Source organism: Antedon bifida, chromosome 7 (assembly GCF_963402885.1).
Source record: "Antedon bifida chromosome 7, ecAntBifi1.1, whole genome shotgun sequence".
Lineage (NCBI taxonomy): Eukaryota > Metazoa > Echinodermata > Crinoidea > Comatulida > Antedonidae > Antedon > Antedon bifida.
The window spans coordinates 6,458,868-6,484,507 of NC_136232.1; the positions used below are offsets into that span (position 1 = coordinate 6,458,868).

Sequence of the window (25,640 nt, forward strand, 5' to 3'; positions counted from 1 at the left end):
GCGCATCGCAAATAATTTGACCAATCACGACGTCACGTTTGTTAAGTGAAATGATAATGTTCTTGAAAACAGTAAAAAGTTTAAATTGACATCGTGCTCAGTACTCGTGCTATTAGAATAGAAACATTTTCTTTTTCCTTAACATTAACTTATCAATCAAGAAAGGAAATATAGGGCCTAGTGAGCATGCGTATTGAATATTTAAATTAAGTAAATGATGGCATTGTTTCTTCGCATTCCTTCTTTCACGTCGATCGTGTAGTACTGTTTCTTTTCAGTACCATTATTCTGGAATACGTATAGGCCTACGTCATGACATTATGTGTTTGTGAACTTGTAATCTTTTTACGATAATTAACAGGAATAATATGTTGTGAACCAAACGGAATGCCATACGTACGCATGTTAAAACGAACAGACTAGTGGTAAGTTTCAAACCATTTATTCATATTGCACAATTCAAAAGTAACAACTATCCGGATATATAGTTTATTTGAAGTAAACGTGTGTAAGTATCGAATTCACAACAGGTTTGAGTTCGACACGACAGAAGCTTGTGGACGTATTCACCACCAGTCACACTCAGGCTTCAGTGAGATATTCTCGTAAATTAGCAACTAGTTTACTTAATAATATATTGTTTGAAGTTTTGCATGGCGAAATCAAAACCACGTGTATTAGTTCTGAAAAGAACTGTTGAGTTTCTCGACGTTTCGATCAATATGCTTTGATCGTCCTCACTCACTATTGATCGAAACGTCGAGAAACTCAACAGTTCTTTTCAGAACCAATACACGTGATGTACCGCAAACTTTATATCAATATTTTACTTAAGTTTATAAAGTCCTATAAGTGGTATTCATTTACAAAAGAAGTGTTAAAACGTGTTTCCATTACCATCTGCGGGGCCCCGACAGCCTCCAAAACGACTAAGGGCAAATTAAAGAGAAGAGAGGGTGTTTCTGTAGAGTGTGATTAGTGAATACGACCACCGGTTCCTGAATGAAAAATGTATATATATATATATATATATATAAATGAGATGTAACATTTTTCAAAACGTGCATTCCACTTTACTAACAAAAATAAATTCATACATTTGTTTTATTTCTTAATACACACAAGTTTGAGAACAATAACGAGGTAGATACAATAATGCTGTACTTATAATATAGAATAATATATATTTATATATTTACAAGACGTATAATATTAATAAGTTACTAACTATTAACTGTTATACAAACGTGGTAATACTCGGCCTACAATTTCAATTAATTAGGGCCTACACAGTGGAAGCCCATTTGGGGTATTTACAACTAAGAAATTATGCATATCAATTATTTATATAAAATAATTGATAATTGTACATCTACATTGTACATTGTACAGCCATTATCTGTCAATCGTTTAATGTTAAACGTCATTTTTATAAGTTACCCATGATCCTCATCTTTGGGTAAAATGTCATATCGATTGTTGAAATATATCTAGAAGCCATCAGCATCATCTGATAACTGTATTCTTTTAAAATAACGTTCACTCGCTGACTTCTTAGCATACAAATCGCAGAGACTTAAAGAACTCTTACCAAGTCATCTTTTACTTATAACTGTAATTTATATCAGGACAATTACTTATATTTAATGATCCTTATCTAAACATGTCGTCATCGCTATCATGATTATCACTGCTACTATCGTTTTCTGATTCTTTTTCCACTTTACTTTCATCTTTTTCTTCTATATCTGTCTCTTCATCCTCACTGTCAGATGAAGAGGAGGACGAAGTAGATTCTGCTTCAGATTCACTTGTCGTGTCAACTGGTTCGTTTAGTTGATCTATTGGTTCGTCATTTATATCTTCAGCGTCATCATTAAGTTTGGTTTCACTTACTGTATTTGAGATTTCCTCTTTAAAAATATTAAATTATACAGTAATTTTTTTTACAAAATAAATGATAGAATATTATTTGTTTGTCTAAGATATGTATTGTTGTGCTTCAAAGGAGAATTATATATTCGAGAGAAAATTTTAAGAAAAACGTTTTATGTATATTAAGTTTAGAAAGGTTGCCCTTATTATTTAATTATTTATTCTTCAATGTTTAGGTTGAATTTGATTAGTTCTGAATATTTTAGCCCTTCCCATGATGTTTTATTTATGTTTACAATGTTTATAACTTATTTTTAGGTAAATACAAATAGAGAGTATGTAAACACGTGTGTCCCCACAATACGACCATCTTCTGAGTGTTGGTGTAGTGCTAAGCTCCTCGTTCATTCCATGGGAAAGTATCCGCTTAACGTAAGCAGAGAAGAATGAATTATTCCCTGATATAAGAGTACCACCTCAATAGGAACGTCCTGTGATTAGGAATATCCTAAACAAAAAAAACTTTTTCCATCTCGGTATTTTTACTAAATAGAGAATGTCAGTTTTTACTAAAGCTTGGTTCTCTAGCGAGGCAACACAAGGACGTAAGGCAACGTAAGTGATTTGACCAATCACAAGCGATGAAATATTCAAACTGTCGATTGTCATTGGTCAACTCGCTTAAGTTGCGTCTACGTTCTTATACACTTTAGAAAGGCAGTAGAACATACTTACCAGATTCAATTGGGTAATCATAGCTTTCTATCGTTATGATACTCATTCCTATACAAATAGAAATTTAAAATTGTTTTTTTTATTTTGCTGCAAAAGCTAATGTTTCAATTCTCCAAAAACGTATACAAATTATTACCTTTCCAATTCAATTTGCTGTGATAGGAATACATATTAGGCCTACATTACATTAATAGTACTATTATAATATATTAATGCATTTACTATATTAATAAATTATACATTCATTTTGAAGCGAACAAGAATATAAAAAATATTTATCATTTGTGTTCCTTTAAGGTTAGATCATGGTAAGAGCATTTTTTTCAGTTTTACATTTTGTCAAAATTATTCACGATAAAATTAAATAGTTTTGTTCAACATGTTATTCATTTGGTATACTACGATGTAATTCTACTTACTGCGTGGTTCAAGTTCGGACATCGTGGTATTAACTGTACTGGCAATTGAGTGTCCTAAAAGTTAAAAAATGTCATTCATCAAAAAGTTAAACAAATCATCAGGAATTAACCAAAGCTCCTTAAAATTATTGCATTTTATCAAACAAAAACGAAACAAGTTTTCATTTTGTTTAGTTATTACTGTCATAAACCTCTTAATATGTATGTTAGCTAAACAAATGTGTTAATACTTACGTTTTTCCTCTATCAGAATCGACTAGAATTGAAAAAAAAGTAAAACAAATAGTTAGTATATTGCTACATTACAGAAATCCACTTTTGAACTCATATCGTCTTAGCCTTGTAAGTTGTCACATTTCTAAAGATACAGTAGTAAACTGATGAAGTTGTATTAGGCCTAGTTGATACATTTATCATACTAATGTAAATCAAACAATTGAAATGGTCCACTTACAGCCAATTTTATCTCATCTCTGACATCTGTAATCTGATAAAATATAAAATAAAAACTAATTTTTTGTAATGGCTAGTACGGTATAAAATATACTATAATTGTATAGATTGTGTACTGTATGAACGTATAAAGCGCAGCCTGAGGTAATATTTTTAATATTACTGTAAGGTAAGATGTTTTTTAAGAGCCTTACTAAAGACGGTTACACGTCCGGAGACGGCACTGTAACGCTTGGTTCCTACTTTAGACGCACGCACACTGCAAGTAAATTGACCAATGACAAGTGATAATCCCTCGCTTGTGATTGGTCAAATTACTCGCGTTGCGCTTCCGTCGTTGCGTTGTAGCGGAGAGCAAGACATAACAATCAAGTGCTTTTCTAGAATATAACAATTATATATCTGAACGAATATAAGATTTTAGACGGATGTTCCATACTATAGATTGGTGGTATAAATAACTTAGTACTAAATACTTACATCCTTGCTAAAGTAGCAGTATACAGAAATGGTTATTCCGTTCGAGGAAAATAAGATATAGAATATCAACCAATAGAGGTATTCTCTATCTGCCAGTATAACGAAGGCCCAGGTGAGGACTAGATGAGGTACCAAGTATAGTGAACCGTATGTACAGTGTCTGATAAAAGAAAATAACAATTGTGTTTAATTTAAAAACAGGCCTTGCCAAGATAGGAACTCGTAACAGTCCTTTGATCTTATGTCTGGCTGCGACAAATACCACCAGTACTACTGTACTATGAGCATATTTTCTCGCGGCGCGCGGTGTCTGTTAAGGGGCGTGGAACTATCGGGTCGCAACCACAGATAAACCCGTTGATCTCCGGAGCTCAGAATCCCGTTTTTAGGTTGCCTTGGTTTAATAGTGTTTTTATTTGGTTTATTATGAAGTAGAAACTTAAGAGAAAGAGGATGGGTCCTACCTGAGATGCAATTTGATCTCTTCTGCTCTCTTAGATCCCTTCGATCCTTTAATTTTACGCAACGAGAGTAAAACCAGTAGCGTAATTCTTGCCTAAATAAATACAATTGTATATTTTTAGTTTCCATGATCAAGAAATCCTCTATAAAAAGCTAGTGTGGTCTTAACCGCCATGTACGAATACTTACAACAATGAGCGTCATCGAAGGGAATACAAAAGCAACTAGACCACCTGCTTCAAACTTTAACCAGCATCTGTAAAACAAACAAATAAAGGTAACATTAAGTGCAATTTTCTTTAAATGGATCAAAATAAATCCTGCTTTAAAAACTAGTCTTTGACTTTTTTCAATAGTTAGTTGAACGTTGTTACATATTGTTGATACTGCGAAAAATAAAAAAAAATATTTCAAAGGTTGGTTAAGCACAACCCAATAATTTAATCCCTAAAAATTTAACCCCCTAAAATTTAAACCCCTAAAAATTAACACCCTAAAAATGTAACCCCTTCAAAATTAATAGATTAAAAGTGTAACCCTTTAAACATTTAACCCTCTAATAATATAACTCCTTAAAAATGTAACCCCCTAAAAAGTAAACCCCTAAAAATTAAAGCCCCTAAAAGTTTTACCCCCTAAAAATGTAACCCTTAAAAGTTTAACCCCTTAAAAATTAAAATAATTACCCTTCACTGTCACCGTATCCATGATGAATACCAAAAAACACAGCCGCAATCACTAAAGACCCTCCATATGCAAACGTAGCGTAACCTATCCTCTTCGAAGGACTTCCTTGGACGCTGTACTGGTTGGCACGCATGAACAAGTGTACACTCTCAACCGTCAGCCACAAGAGAATGGCCATGTAAAAGAAGTGCAAAAGTACGCCAAATATGTTACAGTACATCTGTGAAGATGATACGAAATAAAACATGATTCTTAAACAAATTACAAGAAGTCTCGCAAAATATTTAATGTTTTTGAGACTTAAATTCGAACCAAATAATTTCAAATTACCAAAAACAGCAATACAAAATAATGAATTAATGTTTCGTGTAGGCATCTCTATACATTATTAACTTACGTGATATTCGATTACTTCGGAGTTTACTATAAATAGTATCGTAGCGCAGAATGTCGATAACAGTAGATTGGAGTAAATGAACACCATTCCAGGTCCTCTGAACAAACCCCTGGATTTATCAGAAAAATATTATAGAATATCATAGATCAGTCCAATCATCCAGGTAGCATAATGTTTGCATTGTCAGGAGAATAATAGAGAAGGTGGGGGAAGTTAAGAGTCAAGACCCCTTCAAGCCCTTCCTTTCGTTGCTTCTGAAATTCCACCACCTAAGCTAAAATTTAAAGATTATTTACACAAGACTGATGGAATTATAGAATTTTAGGCATACTTACCATATAGTATTGATAAACTTGGCAACGTAGAATATTCCTATGAATGAAACTATGCATATACTATATATGCCTAGCCTTTCGCCTAGCCGAGCATAGTCGAAGCCCTCCTCCTGAAAATACAGTGTAATTAATATAGAAAATGATGTGATAGTGTTGATAGTGAGAGGCTACAGTAGTATAAGCAAGGCAATCTAACAACAGGACACTGAGCTCGCCTTGCGAAGATAGTAACAGTCCTTTGATCTTATGTCTGGCTGCGACAAATACCAACAACACTGTACTATATTCTCCTCGGTGTCGGTTAAGGGGTGTTGAACTGATCGTGTCACAGCCATAGATAAACCCTTTGATCTCAGGATCCTATTATTAGATTGCCTTGGTATGAGAAACGATAATGTTGAATTATGATTTGTTTCATTTTAGCCTATAAATGGTTAACTAATAAACAAATGGGTTTGCTCCACACCTTATACTTTACTAAAAAGAGTATTAAACTATTTAATAACATAGTAATAGTCATATATAAATTGATCGGATCCACTGACCTCAACTGGTTTTTCAACCGGAGTAAAAATTCCAAATGTTGTTGTGTGATCACATTTACATTTCACATGCCTATCAACATATCCAATGTTTTTACAACCAGTAGTTGACCAAGTCCTGAATGAAAAATATATTACATTTGGAATAATGTTCATAGTTACAAACTAAAAGAAAATTTATTACCGATCGAATGGAAATTCTTATAATGCATCTTAATTTAATCGATAATTCTTTCAGGACAGAAACTTCAGATATTTATACTTGCTAGAATAATTTACTATGTGGTTAGTTAAAACTGTACGTACCGTTTACTTTCGTGCCAAAATACACAAAGTGCATTTTCAGTGAAATATGTTTCATCAGATGATATAAGAGACTAAAACAAAAAGCAGTATACTGGTAACAAGTTGTATTATTTTATATAATAATCAGGGAAGAGGGAAATTAAGTAAATGAACTCTTCCCTGATAATAATAATGTGTATGCATTATGGAAACAATGTACGGAAGGCTTTGGTTGTTTTAAAGTTGTTTTAATAAATTTGTAGTTGTAGTTCAAACCTATGTTTAACTTACATAATCTAACTCCATTGAAAATTCCACTGAAACTTGGAATGATGTCGTGTTTGTCCCTATACTGTATGACAACAGTCCAGTTGCAAGCGTGTGGGGAACACCACTCTTATCTTCGATACTGAAATACATATGAATAGAACATATAGATAACTTTTTTACTCGGGGTACCCAAGTCTAGGACACTATTGAGTAAAAAGTGCGATTTATAAAGTACTACTCCTCCCTTATTCGTTGTAATATTGAGCTGGGATTTGGCATGAATATACTACAGGGACATGTCCTCAAAGCTATAGAGCCATATTTTTAAATTTCAAACCGGATGCAGCCACATCACGTCTCAAAGATGGTACCGTATAGCCGTATTTAGTAGCGAGGTTATTGATGTGTATGTGACGTTACATCCGGTCTTATGACGTCATTACAGCTTCTTTTGCTGTACCCCGAGTATCGCACATTCGTGCTTGTTAGAATGATGTTGATTCTGAAAACCCGGTGCTCTTAGATGATAATACAGTGCTTGTATTGCTGCGGAAGTTTATTTCATGTTTTTTTAATGTTTAGTTTTATCCCATTTTAAATCCCATTTTGTGTATATTGTTATGTTCTTTTTGTGCTTGTTTTGGAATAAATGAATTCATGTAAAAAAATAATGTACGTAAATTTAAGATATTTTATATATACAAATAAGAGACTTTTATATATAATACCGATGAATTGAAATTTAAAATAATAAATCTGATAATATCATTTAATAATTAAGATGAATATGTGGAATTTTTTATGTTTTAATTTTATATGTAGTTTTGCTGTGAATTTGTCTCTTTTTGGTCTTTTTGAAATTTGTTTGTATACCTGAATAAATTTAAATAAAACAGAATCACAGAAACACACACAAGTTCTTGCGCATTTACATTGGTTAAGATGAGTAAAGATTGTTTTGTATTTGTACGCGTGCGCAAAGGCTTTTGTCATTGTATTGCTCACTATACTCTGTACTGGAAATTGACTGTTATTACCTTTCTTCCATTTTAATGGAATCACTCTGAGTTTCAATAATTACATCTTTATCATAAAATGTAGCGACAATCGTTGCTGTTTCTGAAGACGAAATAGTTATTAATTATCATTAATTTACAGAAAATTCAAAGATAAGTTAAATTAAATTAATTTCATTTTTTTTATTTATTTTTTATTCTGTTGTTATTTTGAAAACAGTTTGAGTGACCCTCATCCTAGGCCAGGATTGAGAGATCATTAGAATAATACTTACCGTCAATCCCACGAGCAGAATTGGCATCTAACCTTACATAACATTTGTCTTTTGTTTTTTTGTTTACAGAATTATCTTTAGTAACAGCAAAGTCATCTTTATCTTTGGAAATGTGAACAGTCCAATTTCCGGATTTAATTGGTGTAATGCTGGAAACTAAGCAAAAAAAACACATATACTTCAATAACTAGTTCTATACTTTTGTAGTTTTTCTAGTTTTCGCAATTTGGCTACTTTTATAATTTCTCTACTTTTGCAATTTGTTTACTTTTGGAATTCCTCTACTTTTAAATTCCTCCCTAGTTTGGTAATTTCCCTATTTTGATCACTCTTCTACTTTTGCAAATCCTTTACTTTGGCAAATCTTCTTTATAATTCCACTGCTCCTAATTCCTCTACTGGTGCAATTCCTCTACTTTGCAATTCCTCTAGTTCCGCAATTCATCTATTTTGGCAATTCCTCTAATTGTGTAGGCCTACTCGTTCTGCACAAACAATTGATATGCCCACAATTAGATACTTACCAACGTGTTTTGATGGTTGGATTAAATCAACGTTTTCTTCTGAATTTACAACTTGTTGCATCACCTTTTCAGTGGCTATAATCATATCGATTTGTTTATTGATTTCCTGAAACCAAAATAATAGAAAAGCTACGCTGTTTTTTGTTTAGAATTTCGAGAAAAAGTTTTTGTCAAGAACAGTTTCGTAGTGTAGACCAGTTGAATACCTTGACAATCTGCATGTTTGCAGAAGTCTACACTGCCAAACGTTTATTTAGAAACTCTGGGTTTATTAAGAATAAAAAATGTTATAAGTTTGCTAGTGTACAAGATGACAAACTTCGAGAAACTGCAGAAATAAAGTTAGAAGAAGGAAACATACATTTTGTAAAGATTGCTAGTGTAAACTAGGCTTTAAACGCGATCTGATAATTAAAATGGACATTTAAAAGGGTATCTTATTGTAATCCTGAATATTAAATATGATTACATTTATACAGGAAGCAGAATTAAAGCGTATACAGTACCTTAATTTCATTATACACGACTATATCTGTCACTGAAACAACGTCCTGATAAAAAATAAACAAATTGTTACAAGATAGTTTTTTTCTATTAGCCTAAGATAATCTAAAAATATCAATTAATTGAAATTTAAATAGGGACTCAAAATCACTGAAACGTTTACCATGACGCAACGAGTCTATGATCTGTTTTATGTCCGCCGTTATAAAATTAAAAAATCGCTATTGTGGCTACTTGTTGTTAATAAGTAAAATGTTTACCTCTACTGTTTGCTTTATATCACGATCGGACACAAACACTCCATCTGCTAATTCAATAATCACTGATGATAGCATATCAATTTCATTGTTTGAGAGTTGTCTTGGATTTGCTAGTTTTGATGCAATTCCGGATATGCGTAATTTATCTGCTGATGATGATCCGTTAATCTTGAAAAAAAATTAACCCGTCAATTATTTGTTTTTCATGTCAATTATATTCTTTTTCGAATGGGTCAAAGAACGCAAGCTTTCTGTAGCGAGGCCAGGAAGCATTTTTCTCCTATGAGGCTAAGGCAGAAGTCATGAAAAATTCATGACCCTCATTATGACATTATAGGTGTCGCTATATATTATATTATACCTCGTGTCAACAGGTTTTTCCATGCCAAACAGACTAAGGGTCTAGCGCGTTGTGTTCGATGCCCAACATTATCCGTTTTTGTTGTAATAGTTGAGAGACATTATTTAGAGGGTTAAGTGAGTATATTTAGGAAGTAGGTCAGCTATCTTGTAATTCTTCATCATAGAAAATAATTAGGGTCATGAATTATTCATGATTTCTGCCTTAACCCAATAGAAAAAAAATAATGCGGCAGAGGATACGCCACGTTATCAAAATAAAGATTACTTACTAACGCGCCTAGATTTTGAAAAGCAACGCGGATGTTCACATTGAATGTGAACTGTACGCTGTTTCCACTAGTGTCAGTAGCGGTATAAACGACTCTTGTATTTCCAATGATAAAAACGTCTCCAGAACTATGTGTTGATGAGATTGTCGGCGGGATCATAGAGTTATCGGTGGAAAGAGGTTCGTTCCATTCCACAGATGAGTTCGTCTCGGTCGCATCAATAAAAATCTCTATGTCACTGGTCATGTTAACAAAGTCTGGAGGTTCATCGTCTGAAATTGAAAAAAAAAGTTGTCTGTTTATAAGCAGTTAGACAGATCTCATCAATATATGAATAGTAGAGTTCGCAGCAGATCAGCAGAGTTAAACCTTTAACGTTTAAACGGCACATACCGCTACTGATTCTTTTTTCAGACATTAGGCCTAGTCTACTCACCAAACACATCAATTTCAAACTGGCATAGTTCAAAATTCGCCGCTTCGTCAATGGCTCTGAAGGTGACTGCAGTTGTGGAAAAGAGAAATACGTCACCAGTGTTATGATCAGACGTAATGGTAGGCGGGATCTGTGAGTTATCCGATGCACTTGGCTGGGTCCAATTCACCACTGCTGTATACAGACCATCATCAGTACCAATTGAAATGTCAGAAGGACAGTAACTAAAATATGGCTTCTCTGAATCTATCGAAATAATGTAACAATACATTTCTATGAACACAGAATTACTACAATGGTATAAAATGTAATAGTGCAGGTAACATATTAAAGATGACTGTTTGCGGTACACCACCTATATTTAGTATGAACAGCAAAGTGCTTAGAAACAACACTCTTCTATAGCTAGTTTTCCATTCCGTCCATTGTGAACCTTACTATTGTTTTAGCTTTCGCACCAGTCCCACCCAATTTCCCTTATATTCCCAGTTTACTAGACTTTCTGCATTCTCACTCCCGGGGACGATCGAAGTATATTGATCGAGACGTCGAGAAACTATATATACGTGGTGTACTGCAAACTTTATATCAATATATTGATTTTGCCATGCAAAACAATATATTAAAGACTAGTATTAACATAAAGCTATACCTAAAACTGTAATAATGAAAGAACAGTTCTGTACGTTTGATGCACCATCTGAAGCAATGTAGATGACTTTTGTTTGGCCCAAAGAAAAAGCCTCTCCTGGCACGTAATTGGTAGTAACTGCTGGATGGTGTCCAGAATTGTCGGTAATGTTTTGGAAGTCCCACTCCACGCGTGCCGAAGGCAATCTGTACTCTGTGTTGACAGTAATATCCATGGGACAGGTATAAAATACAGGTGCTTCGGTGTCTGGTAAATGCCCAAGAAAATAGATAATAATGAATGCATGATAACTATTTAATTGTTTATTCTATATATTTAAAAAAAAAACAAAACATCGCCTCACTCCTTCTGAATATGGATGTAATTATGCGTATTGCTGTTTTATAAAAATATTCTACTAATACTTGTTTGTTTGACAAATCACAAGCGATGGATTATTTGTCATTGGTCATTCAACTCGCTTGCGTTACGTCTAGGTACTTACGTTGCGTCCTAATGGGATCAAAGCTTAAGCAATACGATCGATTGCGATTACCTTCAACTAGTATATGAAACACACAAGTTATTGTGTTCATAGATCGATCAACAGCAGTAATGTTTACAGTGTGGAAACCAATAGTAAACTCGTCCCCTGACAAGTGCAAGTGATGCATTGTGGGTGCTTCTCCTGAATTATCCGTAACATTAATGCTATCCCAGAAGACAGTCGCTGTTGGCATTCTGTGATCCGTAGAGACCGTAACATTGGCAGGGCAGTTATGAATAACTGGAGATTGATCATCTGAAAAGTAGGCACAGTTTGTTTATGAAGCGCTGAAAGAGAAACTCGGAAAAACCTCATTTATAAAGAAAATTATTTATCTCTATCAACTAGCTCTATCTATTAACCCTTGAAGGAATTCTTTTCTAAGCTATGTTGCTAATTCTTCTTACCTAATACTGTTATATTGAATTGGCAATATTCAATGTTTCCCGCAGCATCTTCAGCGGTGAACAAAATAAGATGAAATCCAATTTGGAGTTCCATTGACGTCACTTCCCGATCAGCAATCAATGGATTCTCACCACTGTTGTCAGTTGCGTTCAAATAGTCCCATGAAACGATTGTTGTCGCAACATTAGGATCTGAAAAACCTGTAAGATCCTGAGGGCAGTTGCTGAATACAGGGGCGGTAATATCTGCAAGATAAAGATCACATCATTTATTGTAGGCCTAGAGTGATACCAATTTCGTTTAATTCATCCGAAGTCTTACAAAGATTCGGAAACTTTTTGAGATATTAAAACAGTCTTGATGTATGTAGGCCTAGACAATTTATATTTTCATTTTAAGAATAAGTATTAATTTATAAGATAATTTTTACCGATTATAGTGATAGTGAATTCACATGTATTAAAGTTGCCAGCTTCATCTGTTGAAGTGTAGACAACGTCTGTATCTCCAATATAGATGTTGTCACCAGACTGGAAGTTTACAGTTACGACTGGAGCATCTCCAGAGTTGTCCGTGCTGCTAGGTGCTACCCACGTGACTTGTGTAAAATCGCTTGTGTCCAATGCGACATCCTCAATATCTGTTGGGCAGTTTGTAAACTCGGGAGGTTCTTCATCTATTAATGGCAAAGAAAATTAGTAATTTATCATTGTAGACCATTTTAATTGTATTTTTTTAGTCGCATGCAACGAGACTTTACAACTCATTATGTCGGTCGGTTGGTCCGTCGGTTGGTCGGTAAACACTAACTTGAGCACGTGACTGCAGCCATGTATATGGCCTTGTTCTATATCAGTAGACGGGTCTAGCTCATTCGAGAAGGCAGCACTCGAACATATTGCACGGCTGAAGACGTATAAGTGTTCAACGGAGTATATTCATTTATCATGTGACCCACAATCCTCCAATCAATTGACAAGAATTTACTTAGGTGTGTTATAAATATTGTTACAAATTCTAAACTATAAATAAATCAGTTAATGTAATTATTGTCTTACCCTCAACAATTACGTCAAATGCGCATGTGTTCTGATTACTTGACGAATCAGTAGCTTCGTAAGTAACTGTCTCGGAACCAATCGTAAACACGCTCCCAGAATTTCTAGTTTGACTTATGATTGGTTCCAAGCCAGAGTTATCTGTAACGACTGGTTCTTGCCAGTCGATGGTAGCCGATGGTAGGCCAGGTTCAGATGGTGTGTGAATATCAGGTGGGCAATATGTAAACACTGGTAATTCATCATCTGCGAGAGAATAACAAAACAATAAATTGAGAACATGTCATCTTTATTCAAATAATAAGTTAGTATAGATATATTTATATGAATACTTAAGGTATTAATTTAGGTATTATTTAGGACAGACTTAACGTTGGTTTCCACTTGGACGCAACGTACGGGCAACGCAAGTGATCGACCAACCACAAGGACAGTTTGGATCATCCATCGCGTCGTGATTGGTCAAAATACTTGAGTTGAGCTAAAATATTTGCTTTTAATTGTTCCTAAAGCTAGATCTACTTAAAACCCTAAAAGCAAACTTTCTAGTTATATTATATGGTTTCCCATACCGATAACTGTGATTGTAAATTCACAGAGTGCTATGTTATTAGAACCGTCCACTGCACAGATTGCTAGGTAGCTTTCACCAATCTGGAACGTGTCCTGTGTGCGAGTATCATTAATGCTAGGGATTGCCCCGCTATTGTCAGTTGCTGCTACCAAATCCCATGTCACGTCAGCCGTTGGTTCCCCAGTGGCTGTGTTCGTAGTGATGTCATCGGGACAATTGGAAAGTACAGGAGGTGTGATATCTTGAAAGAAAAGCAATAATATTGATAGTTTGTGACGTCACTATTGTTCACAAATTATTTTGTATTCATATTGAAATTATTTTGTTAAAAAGAAGTAACTCTGCTTGCCTAAGGAACAAAATTACAATGTATAATCATGATTTTGCGTATTTGGCTTGATGAGCAAAAGTGCTCAATACAAAAGCAGAGCAAAATAGAAATTAAGTAAATAGATACATAAGTAAGTAGATGCATTTCAATTTCAAATCATTTGTTAATGTATCGAAACATACTGTCCTGAAAAATTAATCATGTTTATTTAATTATTCCTACCGTTTATGTCCACGTCAAATGTGCAGATGACACTGAGACCTGCATCGTCTGTAGCTGTAATCTGGACGGTGGTAACACCAAGAGGAAACTGCTGCCCGTTGGAATGGCTTCCGGACGTTGTGAACTGATTTGAGTTATCGTCAAACACGGGATCCACCCAACTACCAATGCCCCATGGGTTAGTGTCTTCGAGTGATGCTGTTACAGCGTTAGGGCAGGATACAATTTCTGGTGGCTCAGTATCTACATGAGATACGGTAAATGCAATTGTTATAATGTTTTATACATTTTTTCAGCATATGATGGTCTAAAAGTACAGATAACGTTAATATATATTAGGAGTTAATTTAGGCGCTAATGTATTTGCCTGTTGCCGTCACTAGACACGATACTGCAAAACACCAGGAACACAATAGAGCCTCCTTCAAAGCTTGTGTATATACGCGATTATAAGAGGCCTAAATAATGTACATATTAGTGTACTACTATACAATATCACACGAAATGAATATTATGTTAGAAGACGTGACACTGAAGGGTGTTTAGTGTCGTTAGACGTGATACCGGTCGCTTATCTGGTATGATAGACGTACCTTCAATGTCAATATTAAATGAACACTGGTCCGTGTTTCCCGATAGATCAGTGGCGTCACAATTCACGACTGTGTTACCGACTTGTATTTGACTGCCCGAATTAGGTGTACAAGTTACTGAGCTGACGGCAATGTTGTCCGTTGCTGTTGGGCTGGACCAACTAATGACGGCATGATCTTCACCACTATCGGTTGACTGAGAAATATCACTGCCACACGTAATTGCTGGTGGTTCAACATCTAATAAAAAGAGTATTATTTTTGACGAAATGTGATTATGATTGAGAAATAACTACAAAATCATGTTTCAATTGACAGTTTTTCTAAAAATAAAGGCATTTAAACGACAGAACATGCAGTGCATTAATAAATTACAGGGCCTAAAAAACTGATGTTTATGGTACATTCGAAGCAATGAATGCCGTTTCAGATTTTCAACACTGTATATGGCATGTAATTTATTTAATCAAAACTTTAAAAGATAGTAACTTGTATTCATTTATTAGACTTGTATATTGTATCTTGTAAAGGAATCAATTATCATGTAGGCAATGATGATACTAAAGCGTGGTTCCCACTAGAACGCAGCGGAACGCAATGCAGCGACGTATCGACGCAAAGTGCTGTATTGCACGTTTGATTTCACGCAGACGGGGGCAAACACAATTATTGGAAGGACATTTTCTTACGTTTCGTAGGTTGCGTTACGTTGCGTCGCTAGTGGAAACCACGCTTGATTGTGATAACAAACATTTAAATACCTCGAACGATTACATCAAATGTACAAATTGTATGCAAATTACACATGCACGGGTCTTTAGCGACAAAACGCATTCCATAGGTGCCTGGTCCAAGAACATCACCTGCGCACCCATCACTACCTATACAATCAATGGAAACTACATCATTGTCCGTTGCTGTTAAACCGGGTGACGCATATGTAATTGTAACTTCGCCTGGCAAAATGTCAAACACAACATCCGCAGTAGGGCAGTTATCAAACACTGGTGACTCGTTATCTGAAATAAAATGATAACATATTAATACGAAAATGCTTTTACTAGTTACGAACCATGGCACCATCATTATCCTTTCTGGCCACGTGCCATCAATCCATTTTAAAACCACTTACGGGCCATGTTAAGCGTGGTTCCCACTAGAACGCAACGCAGCGACGTATTGACGCAAAGTGATGTATTGCGTAATCACAAGTGGGAACCGACGACGCAACAGTGCTGCAAAAATCACAGGCGAGATTTCACGCAGGCGGGGGAAAACACAATTATTGGAAGGGAATTTGCTTAAGCGTGGTTCCCACTAGCGACGCAACGTAACGCAACGCTACGACGTATTGACGCAAAGTGCTGTATTGCGTAATCGTGGGTGGGAACCGACGATGCAACAGTGCTGCAAACATCGCAGGTTTGATTACACGCAGGCGGGGGAAAATACAATGATTGGAAGGGCATTTTCTTACGTTGCGTAATTTCCGTTACGTTGCGTCGCTAGTGGGAACCAAGCTTTATGCATAAATGTAACTATGCATACATTGAAGTAAAAAAGGTAGTTTTTAATGTTTTGGCATAACGTATAAAGGTACAGTTGATGATCAATATCATATGCTATTGACAAATTAGAATTATATTTGTAATGTGTACAACTTGATTGTTAAATGGATAAAGCTCAGTCTACACTATAAAACTTTATGTGACAAAAAAATGTGATGTGCCCATATATCGATAATGATGATGTCATATCACTGCCGTATTTGGGCATATCACCACCATATATGGGCACATCACACTTTTTTGTCACATAAAGTTTGATAGTATCGACAGAGCTTTATGCTTGGAAAATTCACTGGTAAGTAGGATCCAAATGCTCCGAACCACATACCTTGAACGTGTACTACAAATTTGCAGACGGACGTCCCGACGCCGTTTGTAGAACTGATAGTGACCGTCGTCATTCCTATTGGAAATTCGTCACCAGATTGATGCGAACTCGTCAACGCACTAGCAGACCCGTATGTGCTGGATGCTGTTGGATTTGTCCAGGTAGCACGTCCTATGTTTGTTCCAGCATCAGTGTTGACCTTGATGGTATTTGGACAGTTACTCATTGCTGGTGCCGGGAATGCTATAGAAAAAAGACGATCAACAAAACAAACAATTAAAAAACGAGAGCGGTCAATTTACATAGACGAGCGGTAACGGAAAGCGGAAAACCGCGTAGCTTGTCCCACGTAAATATGTATCTATCCTGAGCGGAAACCGCCCGTCCGTTCCGCCGCGTTGTGTAAATGGTCATAAGGAATAACATAGATTCTATATTTGTGTTACCGTTACCGCTCGTCTGTGTAAACTGGCCTTACTAGTAATATCAAAATTACATTTTTAAATAAAATAAAAACAGAATTAAGGATTTTGATGAAATTGAGCATCTTATAGTGTGGACATAAAAATGCCGTATACTAAATCTTAGATTTCATGGTATAGTTCAAACCCGATTGGATGGCGACATTCTCGGCGTGGTACGGCGGAACAGCACTAGCCCCTCAATTGTGTACGAACGCGCACCAGAAATCAAATTGATACGCCCTCATCTTTCAGTATTTTATTCACGAAGCGGGTAGTGGTCTCCGAAGATATACTTTTTAATCACAACAGGCAAAGATATATCTTGCGTCACTCCAGAAATAGAAGCAGGAATTTGTAGAAAGCATACAGGCATGATATGAAGGAGTTTAAAACAATAAAAATAATGCATGTTCTGTAAGTGGTCTATGCCCAAAACGTAGCCCATAACTTAAAATTGGGGAAGTTATCGTGTAAAAAAAACACAAAAAAACAGGTACTTTACTTGACAACATTTTATTTTTCTAAGTAACAAATTGTACTATTATCTTACCTGGTTGTTTACAAACTCCCCTATGACGACTGCCACAGCTCGTCTCTTCCCACATGTAGTTGTAGCCGTCGTCCATAATAGTACAGAGTTCAGTTGAGATTTCTTCCCAGTCACTACCATACGCTGTGAAGTCTACTTGTGTCCCATCATACCAGCCCCAATTGCCGTTCGATTTACGCAAACCGATGAACACGTCATTATAAGGTATCAGGACGTCCCGGATGTAGTCATGCGCCTCCTGTGAATGGACGGATGCTAGTTCCCCCTTGTAGTAACGTGCACATATATAATTTGCATCATCTGCGTCATAACTCCTTTGGGTTAATCGAAAGCAACCGCCTTCTCCTAATATATATTGCTGACCGCTTTGGCAGGTACCTAAAAAAGACGTTACCTGTTTATATATACGGGGCGCATAATTGTAACATAATTTTACATGTTCCAAACTGCGCCCCGTATAACATAAACTACAATTTAGATCGTATGCGAACAATCGAGAACTTTAATGTGCTCTCCTATCGAGGGAGGGCTTCAATTAATGTTCAATCGTAGTGGTCTAATCCTTCCAAAGTTATCATTTTCTTATGACATTTTCCATAACAGAAATAGTGAAAATGTGTACACTGTGATCTTTCGATTTCCGACGACCTGGACCTAAATTATGTAGGCCTAATACGTCATTTTGTCCCATTACATAGTATAATTATTTTACTTGTTTTCTGCTAACAAAAATCGGGAGTTGAGGCAAAGCACTATGTGCTTAAAAGCCCCTCTTGAATATGATTGAAATCTCCTTGTATGACTTAAGTTGATGGTTGGCTCATAGGCATGTTTAGTTGGCATTTAAAAGATTATTTTATTTTCTTCGTCGTCTAAGGTTTGTTAGACTACCGTAGGCCTACACCCAAAAAAAGTTTCAAATGGGTGGAAAATTGGAAATGCAAACTCAACGAATAGAACTCCACATTACATCATGGGTTTAACGACGTTTTCGTCGCAAAATAAAGAGCTCAGAGCGATGACCTCTAATATGTATTTTGCAGAAATGATATCTGATGTGTTTGATAAAACACAGCATTGATTTAATCCATTTTACTAAGTAATTATCAATTATAGAAAAGTAAAAAACCAACCTGGGTTAACAGTGATAGTGAAGGAACACTCGTCGCAGCTATTGTTGTCATCAAACCTTTCAAAAACCCTGGTCACTCCTGGCTGAAATGTATCCCCTGATAGCGCGCTTCGTTCTATTGTTACAACCCCTTCAGATTGCGTTATACTGGTTTCAGTCCACGTCACAACCTGATTTTGCCGTCGACCCTCTACGCTTGTTGATGAAGCACATGACACGCTTATTGCACCAGTTTCTGAAACAGGATAATGCTTAATTAACTGACTGACAATATTGTACGGCTGCGCGGTGAGTATATTGCTATTACACGAATTTCTTTATATACAAATTGAATATTTTTATTAGGTGTAAACGCATTTCTTTATGCAAATCGAATAAACTGTGAATCCGTACTGTACCTATATCTGATTTTTTACGTTACGTTCATTTTTTTAAATTAGATTTTTATTTATCATATTGTGTTTATAATGGTCATTTCGTGACAACAATTTTGTACTTCTTTTAAAAGACTAACATTGTTATATATCAACAAACCATGTCATTTTATTTAGGCCTATCAGTGGGATTTTTTTTTCAAATTACCTGTGTCTGCACTCACGCTGTCCTATATCACTGATTATCATAGACTTTTATTGGCCGTTAATCAACGAACGAATGATACAAGATCCTTATTTTAACTTTTAAAGCTTTATTATATTCCAGTTATGTTATATCCCCAAACTTGTTTCTGGATTTCCTCTATCTTGTCGCCTACAAATCGTTTTATAGTTACAACCCCTTCAGATTGCGTTATACTGGTTTCAGTCCACGTCACAACCTGATGTTGCCGTCGACCCTCTACGCTTGTTGACAAATCATTGCTAGTGACCTATTCCAAGATTCCGTACTAAGACTACGTTCACACTGATCCCGGTGTATGAACGTAGCCTAAGGCTTACGGCCGGTGGGGGCAACCTACTTTTTTAACCGTTGTGTACCTTATTTTTTGCCAAATGTTCACCACATTCGATTCTTATTTATTCAGCAAAATTCATTATAGAATGTGCCCATTTTTTTTGCCGCAATATTGATAAGTGTTTAATTATTATGTTTGATTAATTTATAATAAAAACTGTTTAGTTAAGGTTTATACGATAACGATATTATTTATTTTTTCATTTTTATATTTATTCATTTTAACGATGTACAAATGAAATTTGGTTGGTTTACATTTTGATTTGCATACAATGTATACGTATGGACAAACTAGTGTTGTCCAGTTAACTATTACACTTACCAGTCACCAGTGTTCCTGCAACTATCAGAATCTAAGAAGTAAAAAGTGAAAGACTATTAATGTAATAATTTATTTGATCTCTACAAGATAAGGATTGCATTTTATTCTTTAACGATGTATTGTCCCCCAAAAACATGAAAAAATAAGATTAATAAAATCAGACTTTAAATAGGCCATTTTGCAGTTATTCACTTAAAAAAAAATTATTATTTCACTTATAAAAAGACAAAGAAATGTTTAATTTTCACCGATAGACAATTTAAGTGTATTTTTGCTTTAATTTTTTTTTTGATCCAGTTTTTGGTCAAAGTGAATAACTATTATGTGTCATTAAAATGGCATATTAAACAAAAAATTTGAAAAAAAAAACATTTTTAGGGGGACAATACATCTTTAAAAAAATTATAAGATAAAGAAGTAATTGCATTCAAATTATAATTGTACATTATACATTTATACAAAAATATGATGTGTTTTAAAATATCACAAGAAAGTTATAGATATATCTGTATAAGAAGAAATTTTAAAAGAAAATTCTATAAACATTCTACAAACAGTATAAAATATAACATATTTATGGAAATATAATATAAGATTATTATAATTATATCTGTATAAGAAAATAGATACAAACATATTATTGAAAATGTTATACATATTATATTATATATGTAGTTTATTTATTTAAAAACATCTTTATACAGGATTACACAATCAGAAATCCTGTGAAAAGCTGTTTATGTATAAATGGAAAGAATAAATGTGAGACGCACCCACCAAAGAGAAAAAAAAAAGGAACAAAAGATGGTTTCAGAAAAGAAAACAACTTACCAAAATAAAATTCATTGCGTTTTATTCTATTTCTTTCATTCCATCCTATCCTATGGTCTTCTGAAAATTGTTTGTTTTACCTCTCGCATTCTTAATCAACATCACCGCGGAGTAATATTGGAAATCAAACTATTGATTGTATACATATTACACGATAAATAATTTAACTGCTTATTAATTATTATAACGCGAATGAACACCTACAGAAAAGAAGCTAATAAAATATTATATTAAAATCCAAAGGCAAATTGATGAAAAAAATATTACAATGCTGTGGGTATCAGTGGCTGGATCTCAATGGAGATACAAAATAAAATAAGCAAAAAGCTAAATAAAAACGATAATTAAAACAGCCAGAAAAATTAGCAGAGCTTTCGGGCAACACTAGCCCTTCATCAGTGCAAATATAATATTATAATTATTAATATATCATTTTTAATGAGATTCATTTTTTATTTTGATTTGTTCACCGTGCTGAATTTATGCATTATATGAATGTGAGTAATTTAGAGAAAATGCTGGGTATTTAAATGTCTTAGACCTATAGTTCGCATAAACAATCGATCTTACTCTTCGGTGACACTGATCAATACGGTACATTTGCTAATAATACACGCGGTATTGACGTAACCTACAACCTATAATCTTTCAACAAAACGTCAAAAGGCTACAGAAAAATAAAGATATTTTTTGGGGTGTGGGTAAAGTTTGGTGTTTGCTTGTTCACATGACTCACGCATGATAAATGTATGCACATTGGTGGACCAGAATCCTGAAACAAGTTTAAGTTCAAGTAATCTTTATTATGTTTTCACAAACAGGCATAAAAGGGGTGGAGGTGCTTTAAAATAATATTAACAAAGTAATGCGATTAACCCATCAATTGCTATGTATTGGTTTGTTTCCTAAATATAATATGGAGTCCGTTCACTGCACACCCAGCCCCGATATTTCTTTTCGTACAAGTTGGGGACTTCTCATGAAACGTCACAAAATAAATGAATATTCATTCATCATATTATCCTTAAGATGTGACGTAAGAATTCAGCTAACTTCAATTCGCTAATGCAAACTTTCTTCTCCGTCGAGCCGTCTGTGTAGTCGAGTGGATTAGACTATGGACTACATGTCGATGTGTGGGGTTCGAATCCCATGAGCAACTTCTTTTTACTTTATAGTGAGAGAGATTATTTAGAGGGTTAGTTAGTTAGTTATATTTAAGAAGTAGTTCGGCTATCTTTCACATAAGGGGTCCCCAAATTACTTACGAAAAATAAAACGAAAGACCTAAAGAACCACAAGCTAATTTGGAGTTAACACTTAAATTCACAAACAGCACACGGATCAATGCTGTTAATCAACCATGGATAACTATTTAAAAATCAATAAAGAGAAGGCATTTAATTGTATTCCATTGTTTTAAAATCAAATTTTAATCCAGAAAAATTTGTGCACTACAAAAAGTATAAGAATATTCTAACTAACTCTTTAAGGTTAGCCAAGAAGAAATATTATTCAGATTTATTTTATAGAAACAAGCATAGTTCTTTTAAAACATGGTCCACAATTAATCATTTACTTGGTCGCAAAAATAATAATAAACCAAACTTACCTGAAAAAATTATCACAAATAAATCCAATAATTCAGTAGATATCAACTGTCCAAATGAAATTGTTAATGAGTTCAATACGTTTTTTACAAACATTGGTTCTAATTTAGCTAAGGGAATACAGACGTCCCCTCATCATTTTTCTTCTTATCTCAGTAAACCTAATTTGAACTCCTTTTTTCTTGAACATGTATCTGTAAACGAGGTTTTTAACTTAATCTCATCATTAGATAAAAATAAAGCTACTGGTTATGATAATTTACCAGCTAAACTAATTTGTCTTGCTGCCCCCCATATCTCAATGCCTCTTTGTTATATTTTCAACCTTTCTTTTGAAAAATGTATGTTTCCAAATGCTTTGAAAATTGCTCGTGTTTCACCACTTTATAAAAAAGGTCCAAAAGATAATATTAGTAACTACAGACCAATTTCTATTTTACCTGTGTTATCAAAGGTCTTGGAAAAAATATTTAATTCTCGGTTGATAAGTTTCAAATTTGATTTATTTATTAACACCAATATGTTTTTAGGGAAAAATAGAGTACTAAGCTTTCTTTAATTAATTTAGTTAATACTCTTCAATTTCACGTAGACAATTCAAAGTTTGCTCTTGGTATTTTTATTGATTTTTCCAAGGCCTTTGATACCATTAATCATGACATTTTAATTTCTAAATTAAATGACTACGGAGTAAGAGGTAATCTCCTCTACGGTGGATTTCTAATTATCTTAGTAACAGATTTCAGTTTGTGTCTTCAGGAAACTTTATATCAGATAGATTGCCCATCAATTGTGGTGTTCCCCAGGGATCGGTGCTCGGTGTTATTTTGTTTTTAATTTATATTAATGATTTGCCAAATTCTACTGATTTTTTTTATTTTCGACTTTTTGCCGATGATTCCAACCTATTTAAACCTTTATCTGGAAATGTGTTAAATCTTGACGAAATTAACATACAATTTCAAAAAGTAATTAATTGGTGTAACGCCAATAAATTAACAATTAATACTGACAAAACTAAGTTTATTGTTTTTCGTTCAAGAAATAAAAACATTAGTATAAATGGCTCTTTCAAGATAAATAATAATAAGATTTCTGAAACGGATACGATTTCTTTTGTTGGTATTATTTTGGATAAATTTCTTTCATTTAAAGACCACATTGTTGATTTGAACAATAAACTAAGGAAGCGGGTTGGTATTTTATTTAAATTACGGCACTATATCCCTCGGAACACTTTAATCTTGCTTTACAATGCTTTTATTCAGTTCTTTTACTTCTAATGTATGGTATTGAGATATGGGGTAGCACATATGATTAGTATTTAAAACCCCTTTTAGTTACACAAAAAATGTGTGTCAGGTGTATGACTTTTTCTAAGTTTGGAATACATTCATTGCCTTTATTTCATTTACTTAAAATATTAGATAAAAACAAACTTTATACCTTATGTGTTTCTAAATTCGTTTCTGATCTATTTAATAATAGATTACCTCACAGTTTATCTGATTATTTTGAAACTACCGATCATGCATATAATACAAGAATTAATCATTATTTTAATTTAGCCATTCCCCCTTGTCGTATTAATTGTGGACGATTTAGAATCTCTTTTTCTGGTGCTGTTATTTGGAATGATTTATCTTAGAATTACGAACAATTACATCTAGATTTGCTTTCTCTAAACAACTTAAAGAATTACTTTTATTTAAGTATATAAAAGAATAATCTATAATTTACAATGTTTTATATATTGTTAATCCATCAGATATTATCTATTGAACTGATATGGTTTTGTTTATTACAGTACAGTACATACAGCACTTTATGTTATGTTATTTATTTATTATTCAAAAAAATTTTTGTTTTGTTTTTGACGTTATCAAATTTTTATTTTTTTTTAAAGTTCTGTTATTTATTTGTTAATTTCGTAGCTTAAGTTAGTTAAGATAAAAGGTACCAAGCTTGATTAGCTTCGGCTATATCTTGGCTACCTTTTGTATTGAAAGGAATTCGTATAGAAATTCAATCATAATTGAAAATCATTACGCAAAAAAAATATGCAATTGTTAACTATATACCATGTAATATTGTTGACTTATTGATTTTATTTGCCGCGTATCGCTTATCATTGTTGGTGGCGGTCGTTAATGGATGATACTCGAGGTTTATTTATTATCCATAATGACCCAGAAATAGTTCGATTGATATTTAGGGCTATCTTTATCTCTAAAAGTGCGTCCACCGAAGTATTGATTCTTTTTTGTTGTATGTTATTAATAATATTCAATCAATTTATTAATTAAAACACAAAGAAGCCTAGCATAATTAGTACACACATCAATGGCCATAACACGCAACAATCTGCAATAAACTATCTCTTTCTATTCCTTGAAACTATTAATTTACTTGAAATATTGTTATGTTTCCAACTTTTTTCCAACTGAAAAATGTGTCCTATTTTACGTCAGGGTAGCCATTGAAGTTCATATGTTTGTTTGTAAAGCCTTCATAAATAAAAATGAGCAGGCAGAAATATATATAAAAAAGGTTTAACAATCATATTCATACTGTGTTAACAAATATCTGCAAAGTGTTTATTGGCCGTAAATCATCAAATAAATATATTTTTTATTACCGCAAAACAAAAGAAAAAAAAATTATTTCTCCCGTTTCTTGTAGAAGATTCAATTGTCTGCTGCATCAGAAAATTCCTGATCCATTTTAAATAAAAGTAACATAAGTCATTTGAAAATAGAAATCTCCTATATATATATAGGTATTGAAAAAAAAAGGAGGAAGAAAAGGATAAAAATGCTTTGCCATGATCGTCATGTTTAACAAGAAATATTTCTTACAAAAAACGCCGCTCGACACTTTTGATTAATTTATGATTAGTTATTAAAAAGATGTCATTTAATCGCAAAAAT

At 34.0% G+C, this 25,640-nt stretch overlaps 1 protein-coding gene across 1 annotated transcript; it reads right to left on the minus strand.

Moving 5' to 3' along the window:
- Positions 1-1,653: 1,653 nt before the first annotated feature.
- Positions 1,654-17,937, minus strand: LOC144848408 (hyalin-like). The gene is made up of 32 exons (XM_078705132.1): positions 17,862-17,937; positions 16,848-17,090; positions 15,713-15,970; positions 14,952-15,191; positions 14,359-14,601; positions 13,804-14,046; positions 13,232-13,477; positions 12,604-12,849; positions 12,173-12,418; positions 11,775-12,020; positions 11,240-11,485; positions 10,588-10,833; positions 10,152-10,423; positions 9,520-9,687; positions 9,262-9,306; positions 8,756-8,861; positions 8,232-8,387; positions 7,978-8,059; positions 6,962-7,079; positions 6,692-6,762; positions 6,389-6,503; positions 5,844-5,953; positions 5,509-5,617; positions 5,111-5,331; positions 4,614-4,680; positions 4,427-4,518; positions 3,963-4,122; positions 3,484-3,516; positions 3,264-3,285; positions 3,030-3,083; positions 2,611-2,658; positions 1,654-1,913 (listed from the first exon to the last, which is right to left on the minus strand). The coding sequence occupies exons 1-32, from the start codon at positions 17,935-17,937 to the stop codon at positions 1,654-1,656; spliced, it is 5,088 nt and encodes a 1,695-aa protein (XP_078561258.1).
- Between the last annotated feature and the right edge of the window lie 7,703 nt (positions 17,938-25,640).

Excerpts from the sequence above, each read along its gene's own strand:
- LOC144848408 (XM_078705132.1), bottom strand. The coding sequence starts at position 17,937 with ATGGACGACGGCTACAACTACATGTGGGAAGAGACGAGCTGTGGCAGT. Across the intron at positions 14,602-14,951 it reads ATTTAATATTGACATTGAAG|ATACTGAGCCACCAGAAATT; the intron begins GTACGTCTATCA and ends TATCTCATGTAG. Across the intron at positions 5,332-5,508 it reads CCGAAGTAATCGAATATCAC|ATGTACTGTAACATATTTGG; the intron begins GTAAGTTAATAA and ends TCATCTTCACAG.